At 49.3% G+C, this 21,006-nt stretch overlaps 1 protein-coding gene across 3 annotated transcripts in view; it reads right to left on the bottom strand.

The window, feature by feature from the left end:
- The window catches only part of LOC123996802 (run domain Beclin-1-interacting and cysteine-rich domain-containing protein-like), a 63,099-nt gene that overhangs the window by 20,741 nt on the left and 21,352 nt on the right, over positions 1-21,006 (bottom strand). For 2 of the 3 annotated variants that reach the window (XM_046300525.1, XM_046300514.1), the window contains exons 8-11: positions 15,283-15,330; positions 14,419-14,517; positions 12,036-12,151; positions 10,642-10,831 (exon numbers count right to left, since the gene is read on the bottom strand). In XM_046300525.1, the coding sequence (XP_046156481.1) occupies positions 10,642-10,831; positions 12,036-12,151; positions 14,419-14,517; positions 15,283-15,330 (453 nt within the window). The remainder of the gene's footprint in view (positions 1-10,641; positions 10,832-12,035; positions 12,152-14,418; positions 14,518-15,282; positions 15,331-21,006) is intronic. The other variant, XM_046300534.1, reaches the window with a different exon arrangement.

Here is a 21,006-nt window from a genome sequence, read left to right on the forward strand (position 1 = left end):
GATCAGGTTCAAGTCTGGGCTCTGGCTGGGCCACTCAAGGACATTCAGAGACTTGTCCCGAAGCCACTCTTGTGTTGTCTTGGCTGTGTGCTTAGGGTCATTGTCCTGTTGGAAGGTGAACCATCACCCCAGTCTGAGGTCCTGAGCACTCTGGAGCAGGTTTTCTTCAAGGATCTCGGTTCTTTGCACCGTTCATCTTTCCCTTGATCCTGACTAGTCTCCCAGTCCCTGCCGCTGAAAAACATCCCCGCATCATGATGCTGCCACCACCATGCTTCATCGTAGGGAAGCGAGGCTTCCTTCAGATGTGACGCTTGGCATTCAGGCCAACATTTTAGTTTCATCAGACCAGAGAATCATGTTTCTCATGGCCTGAGAGCCCTTTAGGTTCCTTTTGGCAAGTCAAAGTGGGCTGCTGTGCCTTTTTACAGAGGAGTAGCTTCTGTCTGGCCACTACCATAAAGGCCTGATTGGTGGAGCGCTGCAGAGATGGTTGTCCTTCTGGAAGGTTCCCTCATCTCCATAGAGGAACTCTGCCAGAGTGACCATCAGGTTTTGGTCACCTCCCTGACCAAGGCACGTCTAGGATGACTCTTGGTGGTTCCAAACTTCATCCATTTAAGAATGATGGAGGCCACTGTGTTCTTGGGGATCTTCAATGCTGCAGAAATGTTTTGGTACCCTTCCCCAGATCTGGGCTTCGACACAATCCGGTCTGTGAGCTCTACGGACAATTCCTTCTACCTCATGGCTTGGTTTTTGCTCTGACACTAACTGTCAACATGTCCTGGTAAACCATCTGGCCAAGCGGTGAATGTTGACCTGTTTTAAGGTCTTGCTCACATCGGCTACGGAGAGCGTGATCAAACAGTCATCCAGAACAGCTGGTGCCTTCATCCATGCTTCAGAGTCGCTTGCCTCGAAGCGAACATAAAAGGCATTTAGCTCGTCTGGTACGCTCGAGTCACTGGGTAGCTCACGGCTGGGTTTCCCTTTGTAGTCAGTAACAGTTTTCATGCCCTGCCACATGCAACGAGCATCGCAACCGGTGTTGTAGGATTCAGTCTCAGTCATGTATTGATGCTTTGCCTGTTTGATGGTTTGTCTGAGGGCATAGCAGGATTTCTTATAAGCGTCGGGATTAGTGTCCCACTCCTTGAAAGATGCAGCTCTAGACTTTAGCTAGGTGCGGATGTTGCGGGTAATCCATGGCTTCAGGTTGGGATATGTGCGTATGGTCACTGTGGGGAAGACGTCGTCAATGCACTTATTGATGAAGCCAATGTCATTGGATGAATCCCGGAACATATTCCAGTCTGTGCTAGCAAAACAGTCCTGTAGCGTAGCATCCGCATCATCTGACCGCTTCCATATTGAGCGAGTCACTGGTACTTCCTGCTTTCGGTTTCGCTTGTAAGCAGGAAATAGGATGATAGAATTACGGTCAGATTTGCCAAATGGAGGGTGAGGGAGAGCTTTGTACGAGTCTCTGTGTGTGGAGCAAAGGTGGTCTAGAGTTTGTTCTCCTCTTGTTGCACATTTGATATGCTGGTAGAAAAGAGTTAAAACAGATTTAAGTTTGCCTGCATTAAAGTCCCCGGCCACTAGGAGTGCCACTTCTGGATGAGCATTTTCTTGTTTGCTTATGGACTTATACAGCTGGTTGAGTGCGGTCTTCGTGCCAACATTGGTTTGCGGTGGTAAATATAAGGCTGTATTTTTTTTTAACCTTTGTTTAACTAGGCAAGTCAGTTGAGAACAAATTCTTATTTACATTGACGGCCTACCCCGGCCAAACCCGGACGACGCTGGGACAATTGTGCGCCGCCCTATGGGACTCCCAATCACGGCCGCATGTGAAACCGCCTCGATTCGAACCAGGGACTGTCGTGACGCCACTTGCATTGAGATACAGTGTCTTAAGGCCGCACAATTGGCCCAGCGTCGTACGGGATTGTCCGGTGTAGGCCATCATTGTAAACAAGAATTTGTTTTTAAGTGACTTGCCTAGTTAAATAAAAGGTTAAATAAAATACAAAAAGAGGATGTCTTCCTCAATTGACCCTCCATAAACGTAACGGACATACCAGGAGCTGTGCCAGGCCTGCCACATCTGTTGACTCATCCAGCTGTAACATAGAATTCACTGGCTTGTAAAGCTGTAATTGTTTCAAAATATCTCCTGCCATGTCACTGACGCGTCGTGAAACAGTGTTGTTTGACTAAGGCATTCCCCGAGCCATATAAGCGGCAGCAGGAAAACTTAAGTCCTCCACAATAGTAAAGGGCTTGCCTGTCCGAGCCACCATGTAGCTCAACATATAAGGCGCTTCTAGCCCCTTCTTATTAAATGGCATTGTTGCTTTTACACGTCTTACTACTCGAAAGTCATCGTATTTATCGGCCAAAAAACTCCTGTCGCTTATTTTTCAAATGGGCATGTTTCATTTCTAAATGTCTGCGCAAACAGTGAAGGTTTCCTGCGAGAGAGTAACGGTTAACGTGATTGGATGTTCATTATTTGACTAGGCTGCCTGTATTTGACATTGTGTTGTTATTTTGCTGAACGCTAGATGGTTTCATTTTACTTTTGGCAGTGAAACAAGGCTACTCAGGCGAGAGAAAAAAAACATCACCCAAATGTATAACCTCGTTGGAAAATCTAAATGGACTGTTTGAAAATGTGAATCACATTTGGGCGTAACCCTCGACGGCATACCCACATACCCCGGTTTGTGAATAGCCGACGTAGTGAGAGGTAGTGAGAGGCTCGACGGCAGTGAGAGGCTCGACGGCAGTGAGAGGCTCGACGGCAGTGAGAGGCTCGACGGCAGTGAGAGGCTCGACGGCAGTGAGAGGCTCGACGGCAGTGAGAGAGGCAGTGAGAGGCTCGACGGCAGTGAGAGGCAGTGAGAGGCTCGACGGCAGTGAGAGAGGCAGTGAGAGGCTCGACGGCAGTGAGAGAGGCAGTGAGAGGCTCGACGGCAGTGAGAGAGGCAGTGAGAGGCTCGACGGCAGTGAGAGAGGCAGTGAGAGGCTCGACGGCAGTGAGAGAGGCAGTGAGAGGCTCGACGGCAGTGAGAGAGGCAGTGAGAGGCTCGACGGTAGTGAGAGAGGCAGTGAGAGGCTCGACGGCAGTGAGAGAGGCAGTGAGAGGCTCGGAGGCAGTGAGAGGCTCGGAGGCAGTGAGAGGCTCGGAGGCAGTGAGAGGCTCGATGGCAGTGAGAGGCTCGATGGCAGTGAGAGGCTCGGAGGCAGTGAGAGGCTCGATGGCAGTGAGAGGCTCGATGGCAGTGAGAGGCTCGATGGCAGTGAGAGGCTCGATGGCAGTGAGAGGCTCGATGGCAGTGAGAGGCTCGATGGCAGTGAGAGGCTCGATGGCAGTGAGAGGCTCGATGGCAGTGAGAGGCTCGATGGCAGTGAGAGGCTCGATGGCAGTGAGAGGCTCGATGGCAGTGAGAGGCTCGATGGCAGTGAGAGGCTGAGAGGCGATGGCAGTGAGAGGCTCGATGGCAGTGAGAGGCTCGATGGCAGTGAGAGGCTCGATGGCAGTGAGAGGCTCGATGGCAGTGAGAGGCTCGATGGCAGTGAGAGGCTCGATGGCAGTGAGAGGCTCGATGGCAGTGAGAGGCTCGATGGCAGTGAGAGGCTCGATGGCAGTGAGAGGCTCGATGGCAGTGAGAGGCTCGATGGCAGTGAGAGGCTCGATGGCAGTGAGAGGCTCGATGGCAGTGAGAGGCTCGATGGCAGTGAGAGGCTCGATGGCAGTGAGAGGCTCGATGGCAGTGAGAGGCTCGAGGCAGTGAGAGGCTCGATGGCAGTGAGAGGCTCGATGGCAGTGAGAGGCTCGATGGCAGTGAGAGGCAGTGAGAGGCTCGATGGCAGTGAGAGGCTCGATGGCAGTGAGAGGCTCGATGGCAGTGAGAGGCTCGATGGCAGTGAGAGGCTCGATGGCAGTGAGAGGCTCGATGGCAGTGAGAGGCTCGATGGCAGTGAGAGGCTCGATGGCAGTGAGAGGCAGTGAGAGGCTCGATGGCAGTGAGAGGCTCGATGGCAGTGAGAGGCTCGATGGCAGTGAGAGGCTCGATGGCAGTGAGAGGCTCGATGGCAGTGAGAGGCAGTGAGAGGCTCGATGGCAGTGAGAGGCAGTGAGAGGCAGTGAGAGGCTCGATGGCAGTGAGAGGCTCGATGGCAGTGAGAGGCTCGAGGCAGTGAGAGGCTCGATGGCAGTGAGAGGCTCGATGGCAGTGAGAGGCAGTGAGAGGCTCGATGGCAGTGAGAGGCTCGATGGCAGTGAGAGGCTCGATGGCAGTGAGAGGCTCGATGGCAGTGAGAGAGGCTCGATGGCAGTGAGAGGCTCGAGGCAGTGAGAGGCTCGATGGCAGTGAGAGGCAGTGAGAGGCGATGGCAGTGAGAGGCAGTGAGAGGCTCGAGGCAGTGAGAGGCTCGATGGCAGTGAGAGGCTCGATGGCAGTGAGAGGCTCGATGGCAGTGGCAGTGAGAGGCAGAGGCTCGATGGCAGTGAGAGGCTCGATGGCAGTGAGAGGCTCGATGGCAGTGAGAGGCTCGATGGCAGTGAGAGGCTCGAGTGAGAGGCAGGCAGTGAGAGGCTCGATGGCAGTGAGAGGCAGTGAGAGGCGATGGCAGTGAGAGGCTCGATGGCAGTGAGAGGCTCGATGGCAGTGAGAGGCTCGATGGCAGTGAGAGGCTCGATGGCAGTGAGAGGCTCGATGGCAGTGAGAGGCTCGATGGCAGTGAGAGGCTCGATGGCAGTGAGAGGCAGTGAGATGGCAGTGAGAGGCTCGATGGCAGTGAGAGGCTCGATGGCAGTGAGAGGCAGTGAGAGGCTCGATGGCAGTGAGAGGCAGTGAGAGGCGATGGCAGTGAGAGGCTCGATGGCAGTGAGAGGCAGTGAGAGGCAGTGAGAGGCTCGATGGCAGTGAGAGGCTCGATGGCAGTGAGAGGCTCGATGGCAGTGAGAGGCTCGATGGCAGTGAGAGGCTCGATGGCAGTGAGAGGCTCGATGGCAGTGAGAGGCTCGATGGCAGTGAGAGGCTCGATGGCAGTGAGAGGCTCGATGGCAGTGAGAGGCTCGATGGCAGTGAGAGGCTCGATGGCAGTGAGAGGCTCGATGGCAGTGAGAGGCAGTGAGAGCTCGATGGCAGTGAGAGGCTCGATGGCAGTGAGAGGCTCGATGGCAGTGAGAGGCTCGATGGCAGTGAGAGGCAGTGAGAGGCTCGATGGCAGTGAGAGGCAGTGAGAGGCAGTGAGAGGCTCGATGGCAGTGAGAGGCTCGATGGCAGTGAGAGGCAGTGAGAGTGAGAGGCGATGGCAGTGAGAGGCTCGATGGCAGTGAGAGGCTCGATGGCAGTGAGAGGCTCGATGGCAGTGAGAGGCTCGATGGCAGTGAGAGGCTCGATGGCAGTGAGAGGCTCGATGGCAGTGAGAGGCTCGATGGCAGTGAGAGGCTCGATGGCAGTGAGAGGCTCGATGGCAGTGAGAGGCAGTGAGAGGCAGTGAGAGGCTCGATGGCAGTGAGAGGCTCGATGGCAGTGAGAGGCTCGATGGCAGTGAGAGGCTCGATGGCAGTGAGAGGCTCGATGGCAGTGAGAGGCTCGATGGCAGTGAGAGGCTCGATGGCAGTGAGAGGCTCGATGGCAGTGAGAGGCTCGATGGCAGTGAGAGGCTCGATGGCAGTGAGAGGCTCGATGGCAGTGAGAGGCAGTGAGAGGCTCGATGGCAGTGAGAGGCTCGATGGCAGTGAGAGGCTCGATGGCAGTGAGAGGCTCGATGGCAGTGAGAGGCAGTGAGAGGCTCGATGGCAGTGAGAGGCAGTGAGAGGCTCGATGGCAGTGAGAGGCTCGATGGCAGTGAGAGGCTCGATGGCAGTGAGAGGCTCGATGGCAGTGAGAGGCTCGGCAGTGAGAGGCTCGATGGCAGTGAGGCTCGATGGCAGTGAGAGGCTCGATGGCAGTGAGAGGCTCGATGGCAGTGAGAGGCTCGATGGCAGTGAGAGGCTCGAGGCAGTGAGAGGCTCGATGGCAGTGAGAGGCTCGATGAGAGGCAGTGAGAGGCTCGATGGCAGTGAGAGGCTCGATGGCAGTGAGAGGCTCGATGGCAGTGAGAGGCTCGATGGCAGTGAGAGGCTCGATGGCAGATGGCAGTCAGAGGCTCGATGGCAGTGAGAGGCTCGATGGCAGTGAGAGGCTCGATGGCAGTGAGAGGCTCGATGGCAGTGAGAGGCTCGATGGCAGTGAGAGGCTCGATGGCAGTGAGGCTCGATGGCAGTGAGAGGCTCGATGGCAGTGAGAGGCTCGATGGCAGTGAGAGGCTCGATGGCAGTGAGAGCTCGATGGCAGTGAGAGGCTCGATGGCAGTGAGAGGCAGTGAGAGGCTCGATGGCAGTGAGAGGCTCGATGGCAGTGAGAGTGAGAGGCTCGATGGCAGTGAGAGGCTCGAGGCTCGATGGCAGTGAGAGGCTCGATGGCAGTGAGAGGCTCGATGGCAGTGAGAGGCTCGATGGCAGTGAGAGGCTCGATGGCAGTGAGAGGCAGTGAGAGGCTCGATGGCAGTGAGAGGCTCGATGGCAGTGAGAGGCTCGATGGCAGTGAGAGGCAGTGAGAGGCTCGATGGCAGTGAGAGGCTCGATGGCAGTGAGAGGCTCGATGGCAGTGAGAGGCTCGATGGCAGTGAGAGGCTCGATGGCAGTGAGAGGCAGATGGCAGTGAGAGGCTCGATGGCAGTGAGAGGCTCGATGGCAGTGAGAGGCTCGATGGCAGTGAGAGGCTCGATGGCAGTGAGAGGCTCGATGGCAGTGAGAGGCTCGATGGCAGTGAGAGGCTCGATGGCAGTGAGAGGCTCGATGGCAGTGAGAGGCTCGATGGCAGTGAGAGGCTCGATGGCAGTGAGAGGCTCGATGGCAGTGAGAGGCTCGATGGCAGTGAGAGGCTCGATGGCAGTGAGAGGCTCGATGGCAGTGAGAGGCAGTGAGAGGCTCGATGGCAGTGAGAGGCTCGATGGCAGTGAGAGGCAGTGAGAGGCTCGATGGCAGTGAGAGGCAGTGAGAGAGGCTCGATGGCAGTGAGAGGCAGTGAGAGGCTCGATGGCAGTGAGAGGCTCGATGGCAGTGAGAGGCTCGATGGCAGTGAGAGGCTGAGAGGCGATGGCAGTGAGAGGCTCGAGGCAGTGAGAGGCTCGATGGCAGTGAGAGGCTCGATGGCAGTGAGAGGCAGTGAGAGGCTCGATGGCAGTGAGGCAGGCTCGATGGCAGTGAGATGGCAGTGAGAGGCTCGATGGCAGTGAGAGGCAGTGAGAGGCTGATGGCAGTGAGAGGCTCGATGGCAGTGAGGCAGGCTCGATGGCAGTGAGAGGCTCGATGGCAGTGAGAGGCAGTGAGAGGCGATGGCAGTGAGAGGCAGTGATGGCAGTGAGGGCAGTGAGAGGCTCGATGGCAGTGAGAGGCTCGATGGCAGTGAGAGGCTCGATGGCAGTGAGAGGCTGATGGCAGTGAGAGGCAGTCGATGGCAGTGAGAGGCAGTGAGAGGCTCGATGGCAGTGAGAGGCAGTGAGAGGCTCGATGGCAGTGAGAGGCTCGATGGCAGTGAGAGGCAGTGAGAGGCTCGATGGCAGTGAGAGGCAGTGAGAGGCTCGATGGCAGTGAGAGGCTCGATGGCAGTGAGAGGCAGTGAGAGGCTCGATGGCAGTGGAGGCAGTGAGAGGCTCGATGGCAGTGAGAGGCTGAGTGAGAGGCGATGGCAGTGAGAGGCAGTGAGAGGCTCGATGGCAGTGAGAGGCAGTGAGAGGCTCGATGGCAGTGAGAGGCTCGATGGCAGTGAGAGGCTCGATGGCAGTGAGAGGCTCGATGGCAGTGAGAGGCTGATGGCAGTGAGAGGCAGTGAGAGGCTCGATGGCAGTGAGAGGCTCGATGGCAGTGAGAGGCTCGATGGCAGTGAGAGGCTCGATGGCAGTGAGAGGCAGTGAGAGGCTCGATGGCAGTGAGAGGCAGTCGATGGCAGTGAGAGGCAGTGAGAGGCTCGATGGCAGTGAGAGGCTCGATGGCAGTGAGAGGCAGTGAGAGGCTCGATGGCAGTGAGAGGCAGTGAGAGGCTCGATGGCAGTGAGAGGCAGTGAGAGGCTCGATGGCAGTGAGAGGCTCGATGGCAGTGAGAGGCAGTGAGAGGCTCGATGGCAGTGAGAGGCAGTGAGAGGCTCGATGGCAGTGAGAGGCTCGATGGCAGTGAGAGGCAGTGAGAGGCTCGATGGCAGTGAGAGGCAGTGAGAGGCTCGATGGCAGTGAGAGGCTCGATGGCAGTGAGAGGCAGTGAGAGGCTCGATGGCAGTGAGAGGCAGTGAGAGGCTCGATGGCAGTGAGAGGCTCGATGGCAGTGAGAGGCAGTGAGAGGCTCGATGGCAGTGAGAGGCAGTGAGAGGCTCGATGGCAGTGAGAGGCTCGATGGCAGTGAGAGGCAGTGAGATGGCAGTGAGAGGCAGTGAGAGGCTCGATGGCAGTGAGAGGCTCGATGGCAGTGAGAGGCAGTGAGAGGCTCGATGGCAGTGAGAGGCAGTGAGAGGCTCGATGGCAGTGAGAGGCTCGATGGCAGTGAGAGGCAGTGAGAGGCTCGATGGCAGTGAGAGGCAGTGAGAGGCTCGATGGCAGTGAGAGGCTCGATGGCAGTGAGAGGCTCGATGGCAGTGAGAGGCAGTGAGAGGCTCGATGGCAGTGAGAGGCAGTGAGAGGCTCGATGGCAGTGAGAGGCAGTGAGAGGCTCGATGGCAGTGAGAGGCTCGATGGCAGTGAGAGGCAGTGAGAGGCTCGATGGCAGTGAGAGGCAGTGAGAGGCTCGATGGCAGTGAGAGGCTCGATGGCAGTGAGAGGCTCGATGGCAGTGAGAGGCTCGATGGCAGTGAGAGGCTCGATGGCAGTGAGAGGCAGTGAGAGGCTCGATGGCAGTGAGAGGCAGTGAGAGGCTCGATGGCAGTGAGAGGCTCGATGGCAGTGAGAGGCAGTGAGAGGCTCGATGGCAGTGAGAGGCAGTGAGAGGCTCGATGGCAGTGAGAGGCTCGATGGCAGTGAGAGGCTCGATGGCAGTGAGAGGCTCGATGGCAGTGAGAGGCAGTGAGAGGCTCGATGGCAGTGAGGCAGTGAGAGGCAGATGGCAGTGAGAGGCTCGATGGCAGTGAGAGGCAGTGAGAGGCTCGATGGCAGTGAGAGGCTCGATGGCAGTGAGAGGCTCGATGGCAGTGAGAGGCAGTGAGAGGCTCGATGGCAGTGAGAGGCAGTGAGAGGCTCGATGGCAGTGAGAGGCTCGATGGCAGTGAGAGGCAGTGAGAGGCTCGATGGCAGTGAGAGGCTCGATGGCAGTGAGAGGCTCGATGGCAGTGAGAGGCTCGATGGCAGTGAGAGGCAGTGAGAGGCTCGATGGCAGTGAGAGGCAGTGAGAGGCTCGATGGCAGTGAGAGGCTCGATGGCAGTGAGAGGCAGTGAGAGGCTCGATGGCAGTGAGAGGCAGTGAGAGGCTCGATGGCAGTGAGAGGCTCGATGGCAGTGAGAGGCTCGATGGCAGTGAGAGGCTCGATGGCAGTGAGAGGCTCGATGGCAGTGAGAGGCTCGATGGCAGTGAGAGGCTCGATGGCAGTGAGAGGCTCGATGGCAGTGAGAGGCTCGATGGCAGTGAGAGGCTCGATGGCAGTGAGAGGCAGTGAGAGGCTCGATGGCAGTGAGAGGCAGTGAGAGGCTCGATGGCAGTGAGAGGCAGTGAGAGGCTCGATGGCAGTGAGAGGCAGTGAGAGGCTCGATGGCAGTGAGAGGCAGTGAGAGGCTCGATGGCAGTGAGAGGCAGTGAGAGGCTCGATGGCAGTGAGAGGCAGTGAGAGGCTCGATGGCAGTGAGAGGCAGTGAGAGGCTCGATGGCAGTGAGAGGCAGTGAGAGGCTCGATGGCAGTGAGAGGCAGTGAGAGGCTCGATGGCAGTGAGAGGCAGTGAGAGGCTCGATGGCAGTGAGAGGCAGTGAGAGGCTCGATGGCAGTGAGAGGCAGTGAGAGGCTCGATGGCAGTGAGAGGCAGTGAGAGGCTCGATGGTAGTGAGAGGCAGTGAGAGGCTCGATGGTAGTGAGAGGCAGTGAGAGGCTCGATGGTAGTGAGAGGCAGTGAGAGGCTCGATGGTAGTGAGAGGCAGTGAGAGGCTCGATGGTAGTGAGAGGCAGTGAGAGGCTCGATGGTAGTGAGAGGCAGTGAGAGGCTCGATGGTAGTGAGAGGCAGTGAGAGGCTCGATGGTAGTGAGAGGCAGTGAGAGGCTCGATAGTAGTGAGAGGTAGTGAGAGGCTCGATCAAACAGCAGCAGAACAGAGACATGCAGACACTTTCATAACAGGAATCAACATAATGCATAGGCTATTAACTGTTGACCGAAATTAACGGTTCTAGAACAATCTACAGGAACGTTATGTAGCAAAAATCACAGAAAATGTACACACTTAAGCAACATGCTTCAGTAAGAGAAAGACGGTGGGTAATTTTGAGTTTATCGTCCCAGCTCTAGCGTGTGTGTGTGTGTGTGTGTGTACGTGTGTACGTGTGTACGTGTGGGTGTACGTGTGTGTGTGTGTACGTGTGTGTGTCTGGCCCATGTGTCGGCTCTTACAGCGCTGTGAGGGAGGCAGGCGGGTCCGCTGGATCTGGCGTCTACGCAGTCGGATCTTCTGTTTGAGCTGCCGGATCTCTGAGTCACTGTCGTCACCCTCCTCCTCATCCTCCACCAGCCGCCGCAGGTTGCACTTCATCAGCTCGATGGCGGCGATCAGAGATTCCGAGATGCTGAAGTGGGCGTTCTCCTGGAATGAGATGCAGATGGCCGGAGGAGAGTGAGGCCTTGTTGTAACACTTTCAGTACGGACGCTCCCTTCTGCCCAAACTTGAAGTTGACTGATTTAACACAGTTGGGGTGGTGCACAAATTAAATTAATTATATATATTTACATTTTATTTATACAGATTATTCTCATTGAGATAACATATTTTTTCCAAGAGAGACCAGGTCTAATAGCAGCAGGGGAAAACAACTTACATGCACTAACATCATGAAACTAAAATATAAAACAAACGGTACAGCAATTAGATATTACATTAACACAAACATCTTGACTAAAAACAGCTGGCCTAAAAACAATTACACTCTTCTATGATATATACATCGATCAAGTTTTTAAACTCCACCAACGAAACTAGATCATCACATTTTAAAATGTTCAGGAGAGAATTCCAGGACCACGGAGTTAAGTAACCAAAACGATTTCTACCATGACCTGTTCTAGTTTTTGGTTCTGCTAGAAGCAAATCAGAATGGGACCATAATTTATATTTATTTACCAACCGGACTATAAAAAGAACAGAGATAAAATGGCATTTTACCCAACATGGCCTTATAAATCAGTGTATACCAGTGTTTAAGCCTACGCAAGGTCAATGACGACCAGCCAACAGTGCTGTTGAGATCACAATGATGTGTTAGACGTTTCTGATTTGTAATGAACCTGAGGGCTGAATCAAGTGCTCTCAGGGAAGTGGTTGAGGCCTGCATATATATAATATCACTACAATCTAAAACCGACAGTAATGTACATCGTACCAGCTCCTTCCTGGCCTCCAAAGAAAAACAAGCCTTATGCCAGTAATAAAAACCTATTTTCAGCTTGAGCTTCCTTATCAAGTTCTCTACATGCACAGTAAGCTCAGCTTGTCATCAACCCACACACCCAAATATTTGGACACTTTAACTTGCTCTATAGTATGTCCAGCCAATGTAGCAATGACATGATTAGTAACATGCCTGGCATTTGAAAATACCCGGCATTTTGTTTTACCCAAATTAATAACCAGCTTTAAAAATCATACAGATTCTGTTGTGATGTGAAATACTCTTTGGGCATTTTCAAAAGCTAAAGATAAACTACTACCACTTAAATAAAGAACAGTATCATCTGCATCAAAATAAAAAGTGGGTCAGAAGCAGGTTTATGAATCCTCCCCAAGGCTCACCTTCTCCAGGTCAGCACAGCTGCCGAAGTCCTGCTCTGACAGGTAGCTGATGAGGCTCTGTCCCTCCAACGGCTTCCGGAACATGCAGTCTGGAACACTGCTGTACTGGGAGCCGTCTGTGTAGACCACACGCAGCGAGAGAGACACACGCACGCAGCAAGACACACACACACACACAAACCACTGTTTAAACTTGAAGCTGCTGGTGTATGAGACTCCCCCTTGCCTTGTTCCACATGTTGTTGTGTTACAGCCTGAATCACCCAGAAACACATAATACCCCATAATGACAAAGTCAAAACAGGTTTTTTGAAATATGAAAATATATTGAAAATAAAATACAGAAATCTTTCATTTACATAAGTATTCACACCTCAGTTAATAGTTTGTAGAAAACACCTTTGGCAGCAATTACAGCTGTAAGTCTTTCTGGGTAAGTCTCTACGAGTGATTACAGCTGCGAGTCTTTCTGGGTAAGTCTCTAAGAGCTTTCCACACCTGTATTACACAATATTCTTTTAATTCTTCAAGCTCGATTAAGTTGGTTGTTGATCATTGCTAGACTGCCATATGCAAGTTGTCATAGATTTTCATGCCGATTTAAGTCTAAACTGAAACTCGTCCACTCAGGATCATTCAATGTCATCTTAGCAATTAACCGTGTATATTTAACCATTTGTTTTAGCTTATTGTCCTGCTGAAAGGTTCATTTGTCTCCCAGTGTGTTGGACAGCAGACAACCAGGTTTTCCTCTAGGATTTTTGCTGTGCTTAGCTCTATTCTGTTTATTTTAATTCAACAACAAAAAATAACTCCCTAGTCCTTGACAAGTGTAACTGGTATGAAATAGCTAGCTAGTTAGCGTTTCAATCAGTGACATCACTCACTCTGAGAACTTTAAGTACTATCCATTGCTCTGCAAGGGCAACGATGCTTCAAGGGTGACCTGTTGTCGATGTGTTCATGGGTCCCTGGTTCAAGCCCAGGAGACGGACAGAAGCAGAACTGTTACACGAGCATACCAATAACATGATGCAGCCACCACCATGTTTGAAAATATGAAGTGGTACACAGTGATGTGTTGTATTTGCCCCAAACATAACGCTTTGTATTCATGACATAATAGGTCATTTCTTTGCCACATTTTTTACAGTTTTACTTGAGTACCTTATTGCAAACAGGATGGATGTTTTTGAATATTTTTATTCTGTACCAGCTTCTTTTCACGCTGTCATTTAGGTTAGTATTGTGGAGTAACTACAATGTTTTAAAGTCAACATTAGCCTCATGGTGAAATCCCTGAATGGTTTCCTTCCTCTCCGGCAACTAAGCTACAGTTGCCGGAGAGGAAGGAAACCGTTCAGGAACCTTTCAGGGAAGGATGCCTTTATCTCTGTAGTGACTGGGTGTATTGATACACCATTCAACTTGTAATTAATAACCTCACCATGCCCAAAGCGATATTCAATGTGTGTTTTTGTTTGTTTTATGAACAATTACGTGCCCTCCTTTGCGAGGCATTGGAAAACCTCCCTGGTCTTTCCTGTTGAATCTGTGTTTGAAATTCACCGCTCGACTGAGGAACCTTACAGATAATTGTATGTGTGGGGTACAGAGATGAGGTAGTCATTCAAAAATCATGTTAAACACTATTACTGCACACAGAGTGAGTCCACAAATTATTATGTGACTTGTTAGACACATTTTTACTCCTGAATTTATTTAGGCTTGCCATAACAAAGGGGTTGAATACTAATTGACTCAGCTTTAAATTGTAAATTAATTAGTAAAAATATCTAAAAACATAATTCCACTTTGACATTATGTGCTATTGTGTGTAGGCCAGTAACACAAAATCTCAATTGACTCCATTTTAAATTCAGGCTGTAGCACAACTGGAAAAAGTCAAGGGGTGTGAATACTTTCTGAAGGCACTGTAGGTAACAGGAACAGGACATGTGTGAGGTTGGCCTTGAAATACATCCACAGGTACACCTCCAATTGATGTCAATTAGCCTAACAGAAGCTTCTAAACCATGACATAATTTTCTGGCATTTTCCAAGCTGTTTAAAGGCAGAGTTAACTTAGTGTATGTAAACTTCTGACCCACTGGAATTGTGATACAGTGAATTATAAGTGAAATAATCTATCTGTAAACAATTGTTGGAAAAATGACTTGTGTCATGCACAAAGTAGACATCCTACCTGACTTGCCAAAACTATAGTTTGTTAACAAGAAATTTGTGGAATGGTTGAAAAACGAGTTTCAATTACTTTTAGTGTATGTAAACTTCTGACTTCAACTGCAGGTAGTTTTAGTGTTAGGACCAGTCTACTCAGTACACAGCGAGGTAGTTCTAATGTTCGAACCAGTCTACTCACTAGACTCCATATAGAGGGAACTGGGTGTACTGCCATCACTGCTGCCAAGGGAAAAAGGGCTGTAGTCCTCCAAACGACAGTCCTCCGCAACCAATGATTCTGACACAGAACACACAGCTGACGTTAGATTGACCACAGAGAACGGACATTAGATTAGTGTCTTATCATCAAGTGCCAAGAAACAGCCTGTTTTTCCTGACAGGTTCTGTATTCAACGTGTTAAATGTAGCTAACAGACTGGTAACTGATCGATTGTGTCAGCAAATAGGGATTTCAACTTTACCTTCCATTTTGAGACATGCTCAATTAAGACACCCACAAAGGATATATTGAAAAGTACACGTCGGAATTAAAACTTCAAATGTTTTGTTATCAGCTAGGTAAATGACATCACAGGGTAATAATCTATCAAATATAAAGTCTTAAACATTGATGTGCATGTGGTGTACTCTCTGCAAATCCAGAGCAAATATTGTGATGATACAATGATTCTGGCCAAATTCTTATCTAATAAATGTCAAGTTATACTGGCCGCAGAAAGCATTAACAGAGACAAGGAAACAATTGATAGTAAAATGATGATGCATTCAATGAATGACCCCAAAAAAACATCAAAACATCACAACGTAATAAAAGTAAGGTGCACCAACCAACACAATGAAAACACAAAGCTGTTTTGGCCTAGCGTCTTGTTGTTTTGGTCAAACTAAGATCCAAAACAGCAACCAAGAAAACAACCGCACAAATGAAGAACTGGGGGCAAGGCCAGGTGAGAGGGGAAGAAGGAAGAATAGCATGCGGAGGGGCAGGGAAAGGGAGAGAGGAACAGGAAGTGATGGAGCGCAGAAGAACTGCACTGCCAACCTGCTACAGGATCCTCTATTATAACGCTGATTTCCCTGTGGCCCCCTCCTTCACGCAGACAAGGAAGAGAGACAGGGAGAGAGAGGAAAGATTACCACAAAGCAGAGAGAGAAAGAGAGAGCACAAGAGAAGGAGGAGAGAGATGCTCATCTCTTGGCAGTAGTACCTGTAGAGAAAACAAAGTCTTCAGTAATAAAATGATCACCGACCTCAACCCAAAGTCTTTTGGGTTCAGATCACAATCTACTTGAATGGAGCACTACTCAACCGTGAGGCATCGAAGACGAGCAAACTGCCTACTATTAAAGACATGTTATAGATGGAAGGAACAGCATGACAGAAAACATCTCATTGTGATTGAAGAATCCATCGAATCAAAGCACTTCTGGGTAATTTAGAACACACTAAACAAACACGGAGAGGTATTTATCCAAAATGGAGGTGTATGGGATAAACCACTTCTCCAATCTTTTCAGCCATATAACAATCAAAACATATACCTGATAATCTACTAAATCATCAGCTATTAAAGACAACCAAAACCCACTGGATTCTCCAATTACATTGGATGAGTTACAGGACCAAATGCAAACCCTCCAAAAGGCCTGTGGTGTTATTATTAGTGTTAGTGTTAGTATTATTATTATTATTATTATTATTATTACTACATATTCGTCACCAGACCCACTGGCTCCAGGTCATCTACAAGTCCATGCTAGGTAAAGCTCCGCCTTATCTCAGTTCACTGGTCACGATGGCAACACCAATCCGTAGCACGCGCTACAGCAGGTGTATCTCACTGATCATCCCTAAAGCCAACACCTCATTTGGCCGCCTTTCGCTCCAGTACTCTGCTGCCTGTGACTGGAACGAATTGCAAAAATCGCTGAAGTTGGGAGACTTATCTCCCTCACCAACTTCAAACATCTGCAATCTGAGCAGCTAACCGATCGCTGCAGCTGTACATAGTCTATTGGTAAATAGCCCACCCATTTTCACCTAACTCATCCCCATACTGTTTTTATTTTACTTTTCTGCTCTTTTGCACACCAATATCTCTAACTGTACATCACCATCTGATCATTTATCACTCCAGTATTAATCTGCAAAATTGTAATTATTTGCCTACCTCCTCATGCCTTTTGCACACAATATATATAGACTCCCCTTTTTTTCTACTGGTGTTACTGACTTGTTAATTGTTTACTCCATGTGTAACTGTGTTGTCTGTTCACACTGCTATGCTTTATCTTGGCCAGGTCGCAGTTGCAAATGAGAACTTGTTCTCAACTAGCCTCCCTGGTTAAATAAAGGTGTTCTCAACTAGCCTCCCTGGTTAAATAAAGGTGTTCTCAACTAGCCTCCCTGGTTAAATAAAGGTGTTCTCAACTAGCCTCCCTGGTTAAATAAAGGTGTTCTCAACTAGCCTCCCTAGTTAAATAAAGGTGTTCTCAACTAGCCTCCCTGGTTAAATAAAGGTGTTCTCAACTAGCCTCCCTGGTTAAATAAAGGTGTTCTCAACTAGCCTCCCTGGTTAAATAAAGGTGTTCTCAACTAGCCTCCTGGTTAAATAAAGGTGAAATAAAAAAAATTATACCACCTTTATTTCAACAAGGATCACAGCCTGAGACAAAGTTATCTTTTACAGCTGGGCCCTGCGTATACATGTTTACACATACAGTTTAGCTACAATGATTTTCAAAACTACACAAGACGAACAAAACCATCACAGATAACACAACAAAAAAATACTGCAACAGGTTACATTTACACATTTAGGTTATTCCCCCTAAACAGGTTATTCCCCCTAAACAGGTTATTCCCACTAAACAGGTTATTCCCACTAACAGCACAATAACTTGCATTACCCAAAAGTTACAAGCAATACAAAAATAAAAATGCTCATTTTAAATATTTAAAATGAGCAACAGGGGGACAAGAGTCTCAAGTCTAAGTTTAGTCTGCAGGCTTATTCCATAGGCGAGGAGCGTAACAGGAAAAGGCAGCCATACCTAACTAATGGCTCTGACTGGATGCTGTCGACTCTAACAGCCTGACTACTATCCTTAAGATAGTCATGAAACCAAACGACAGGCATCCAATCCCAGTCCTATCGACGACAGATTACCCAAAAGTATTGCATGGTCTACAGTGTCAAAAGCTTTAGATAAACCAATGAACAAGGAGGCACAGTACTTTCTATTATCAAGGGCATTAGTAATATCATTTACAACACGTACAGTGGCCGTAATAGTACTGTGTTTAGGTCTAAAGCCAGATTGATTACCGGAAAGAGTATTGTTAACAGTTAAAGAAGATTGTAGTTGCCTATTCACCAATGACTCTAGAAGTTTAGCCAAAAAGGAGAGCTTAGAGATGGGCAGATAATTATCCAACTCACTACCATCACCTCCCTTGAGGAGTGGTGAAACAAAAGCGGTTGTCCAAGATTTAGGAATCTTACCTACGACAAATGTTTGATTCAAAATATGCGTCACTACACCAACAATGTTGATGGTATACTAAACGATAAAATATACAGACCACAAATTCAAACTGGCTATACTTAAACCCTTCAGCATTACCCTCAGCTCTGGAATCTTCCCAAATATTTGGAATCGAAGTCCTGATCACCCCAAATCCACAAAAGTAGACTCAAATTTGACCCCAATAAATTACCGTGTAATATGCACCAGCAGCAATCAAAAAAAAATCCTCTGCAGTATCAACAGCAGACTCCACATTTCCTCAGCGAAAACAATGTCCTGCGCAAATGTCAAATTGGCTTCCTATCGCATACACCCTGCACACCCTTGTTGACGAACGAACAAAAAAAGAAGCAAAGTCTTCTCATGCTTTGATGATATCAAAAAAAGCTTTTGACTCAAAAGGGTCTGCTATATAAATTAATGGTGGAAAAACAAAATCAAATGTACACAAAGAACAAGTTTACAGTTAAAATGTGCAATAAACACACATATTTCTTTCCTCAGGGCAATAGAATGAGGCAGGGATGCAGCTTGAGCCCCACCCTCTTCAACATATATATCCATGAATTGGCGTGGGGATTAGAACAGTCTGCATCACCCGGCCTCACACTGCTAGACTCCAAAATCAAATGTCTACTGTTTGCAGACTACCTGGTAATTCTGTCCCTAACCAAGGAGGGCCTACAGCAGCACCTAGATCTTCTGCACAGATTCGGTCAGACCTAGTAAGACAAAAATAATGTTCCAAAAAAGGTCCAGTAGCCAAGCCAACAAATATCATTTTATCTAGACACCATTGCCCTAAGAGCACAAAGGACACCTAGCTCTGCCTAAACATTAGCACCAAAAGGAAACGTCCACAAGGCTGTGAAGGAACTGAGACACAAGACAAGGGCCTTCTATGCCATCAAAAGGAAACGGACCCCACAGAACCCCAGGACAGAAACACATTTAGACCCAAACAAAGCAAAAAGATAATTATTTCCCATGTGTCAAGTAATTAAAAAATAAATTTAAAAAACAAAGCAAACTAGAATGCTATTTGGCCCTAAACAGAGAGTAAACAGCAGCAGAATACCTTACCACTGACTGACCCAAAATGAAGAAAATCTTCTGACTGCGTACAGAGCCGCCATAGCCGGTCTTCTCTTGAGAGCCAGGTCTGCCTATGTGCACACTGCCCACAAAATGAGGTGGAAACTGAGCTCCTAACCTCCTGCCAAATGTATGAGTACAGAGACACATATTTCCCACAGATCACACAGACCCAAAGAATTTGAAAACAAATCAAACATTGATAAACTCCCATATCTGTTAGGTGAAATACCTCAGAGTGCCATCACAGCAGAAAGATGTGTGGCTGGTTGCCATGAGAAAAGGGCAACCAGTGGAACACAAACAACATTGTAAATACCACCTATCAAATCAAATTTTATTTGTCACATACACATGGTTAGCAGATGTTAATGAGAGTGTAGCGAAATGCTTGTGCTTCTAGTTCCGACAATGCAGTAGTAACCAACGAGTAATCTAACCTAACAATTCCACAACTACTACCTTATACACACACAAGTGTAAAGGGATAAAGAATATGTACATAAAGATATGAATGAGTGATGGTACAGAGCGGCATAGGCAAGATGCAGTAGATGGTATCGAGTACAGTATATACATATGAGATGAGTAATGTAGGGTATGTAAACATTAAGTGGCATTGTTTAAAGTGGCTAGTGATACATTTTTTCCATCAATTCCCATTATTAAAGTGGCTGGAGTTGATTCAGTGTGTTGGCAGCAGCCACTCAATGTTAGTGGTGGCTGTTTAACAGTCTGATGGCCTTGATATAGAAACTGTTTTTCAGTTTATCGGTCCCAGCTTTGATGCACCTGTACTGACCACGCCTTCTGGATGATAGCGGGGTGAACAGGCAATGGTTCGGGTGGTTGTTGTCCTTGATGATCTTTATGGCCTTCCTGTGACATCGGGTGGTAAGTGTCCTCGAGGGCAGGTAGTTTGCCCCCGGTGATGCGTTGTGCAAACCTCACTACCCTCTGGAGAGCCTTACGGTTGTGGGCGGAGCAGTTGCCGTACCAGGCGGTGATACAGCCCGACAGGATGCTCTCGATTGTGCATCTGTAGAAGTTTGTGAGTGCTTTTGGTGACAAGCCAAATTTCTTCAGCCTCCTGAGGTTGAAGAGGCACTGCTGCGCCTTCTTTACAACACGGTTTGTGTCGGTGGACCAATTCAGTTTGTCCGTGATGTGTGGAGATCAGCGGGGTGGAGATGTTACCTACCCTCACCACCTGGGGGCGGCCCGTCAGGAAGTCCAGTACCCAGTTGCACAGGGCGGTGTCGAGACCCAGGGTCTCGAGCTTGATGACGAGTTGAGGGTACTATGGTATTAAATGCTGAGCTCTTGTCGATGAACAGCATTCTCACATAGGTATTCCTCTTGTCCAGATGGGTTAGGGGAGTGTGGTTGAAAATTTGATTTGATTTGAAATTGCGTCGTCTGTGGACCTATTGGGGCGGTAAGCAAATTTGAGTGGGTCTAGGGTGTCAGGTAGGGTGGTCCTTGACTAGTCTCTCAAAGAACTTCATTATGACGGAAGTGAGTGCTACGGGGCGGTAGTTGTTTAGCTCAGTTACCTTAGCCTTCTTGGGAACAGGAACAATGGTGGCCCTTTCGAAGCATGTAGGGACAGCAGACTGGGATAAGGTTTGATTGAATATGTCCGTAAACACACCAGCCAACTGGTCTGCGCATGCTCTGAGGATGTGGCTAGGGATGCCGTCTGGGCCTGCAGCCTTTTGCGAGGGTTAACACGTTTAAATGTTTTACTCACGTCAGCTGCAGTGAAGGACAGTCCACAGGTTTTGGTAGCGGGCCGTGTCAGTGGCACTGTATTGTCCTCAAAACGAGCAAAGAAGTTATTTAGTCTGTCTGGAAGCAAGACATCATGGTCCGCGACGGGGCTGGTTTTCTTTTTGTAATCCGTTATTGACTGTAGACCCTGCCACATACCTCGTGTGTTTGAGCCGTTGAATTGTGACTACTTTGTATCTATACAGACGCTTAGCTTGTTTGATTGCCTTGCGGAGGGAATAGTTACACTGTTTGTATTCGGTCATGTTTCCGGTCACCTTGCCCTGATTAAAAGCAGTGGTTCACGCTTTCAGTTTCGCAAGAATGCTGCCATCAATCCACGGTTTCAGGTTTGGAAATGTTTAAT

This window comes from Oncorhynchus gorbuscha, linkage group LG02 (genome assembly GCF_021184085.1).
Source record: "Oncorhynchus gorbuscha isolate QuinsamMale2020 ecotype Even-year linkage group LG02, OgorEven_v1.0, whole genome shotgun sequence".
Classification (NCBI taxonomy): domain Eukaryota; kingdom Metazoa; phylum Chordata; class Actinopteri; order Salmoniformes; family Salmonidae; genus Oncorhynchus; species Oncorhynchus gorbuscha.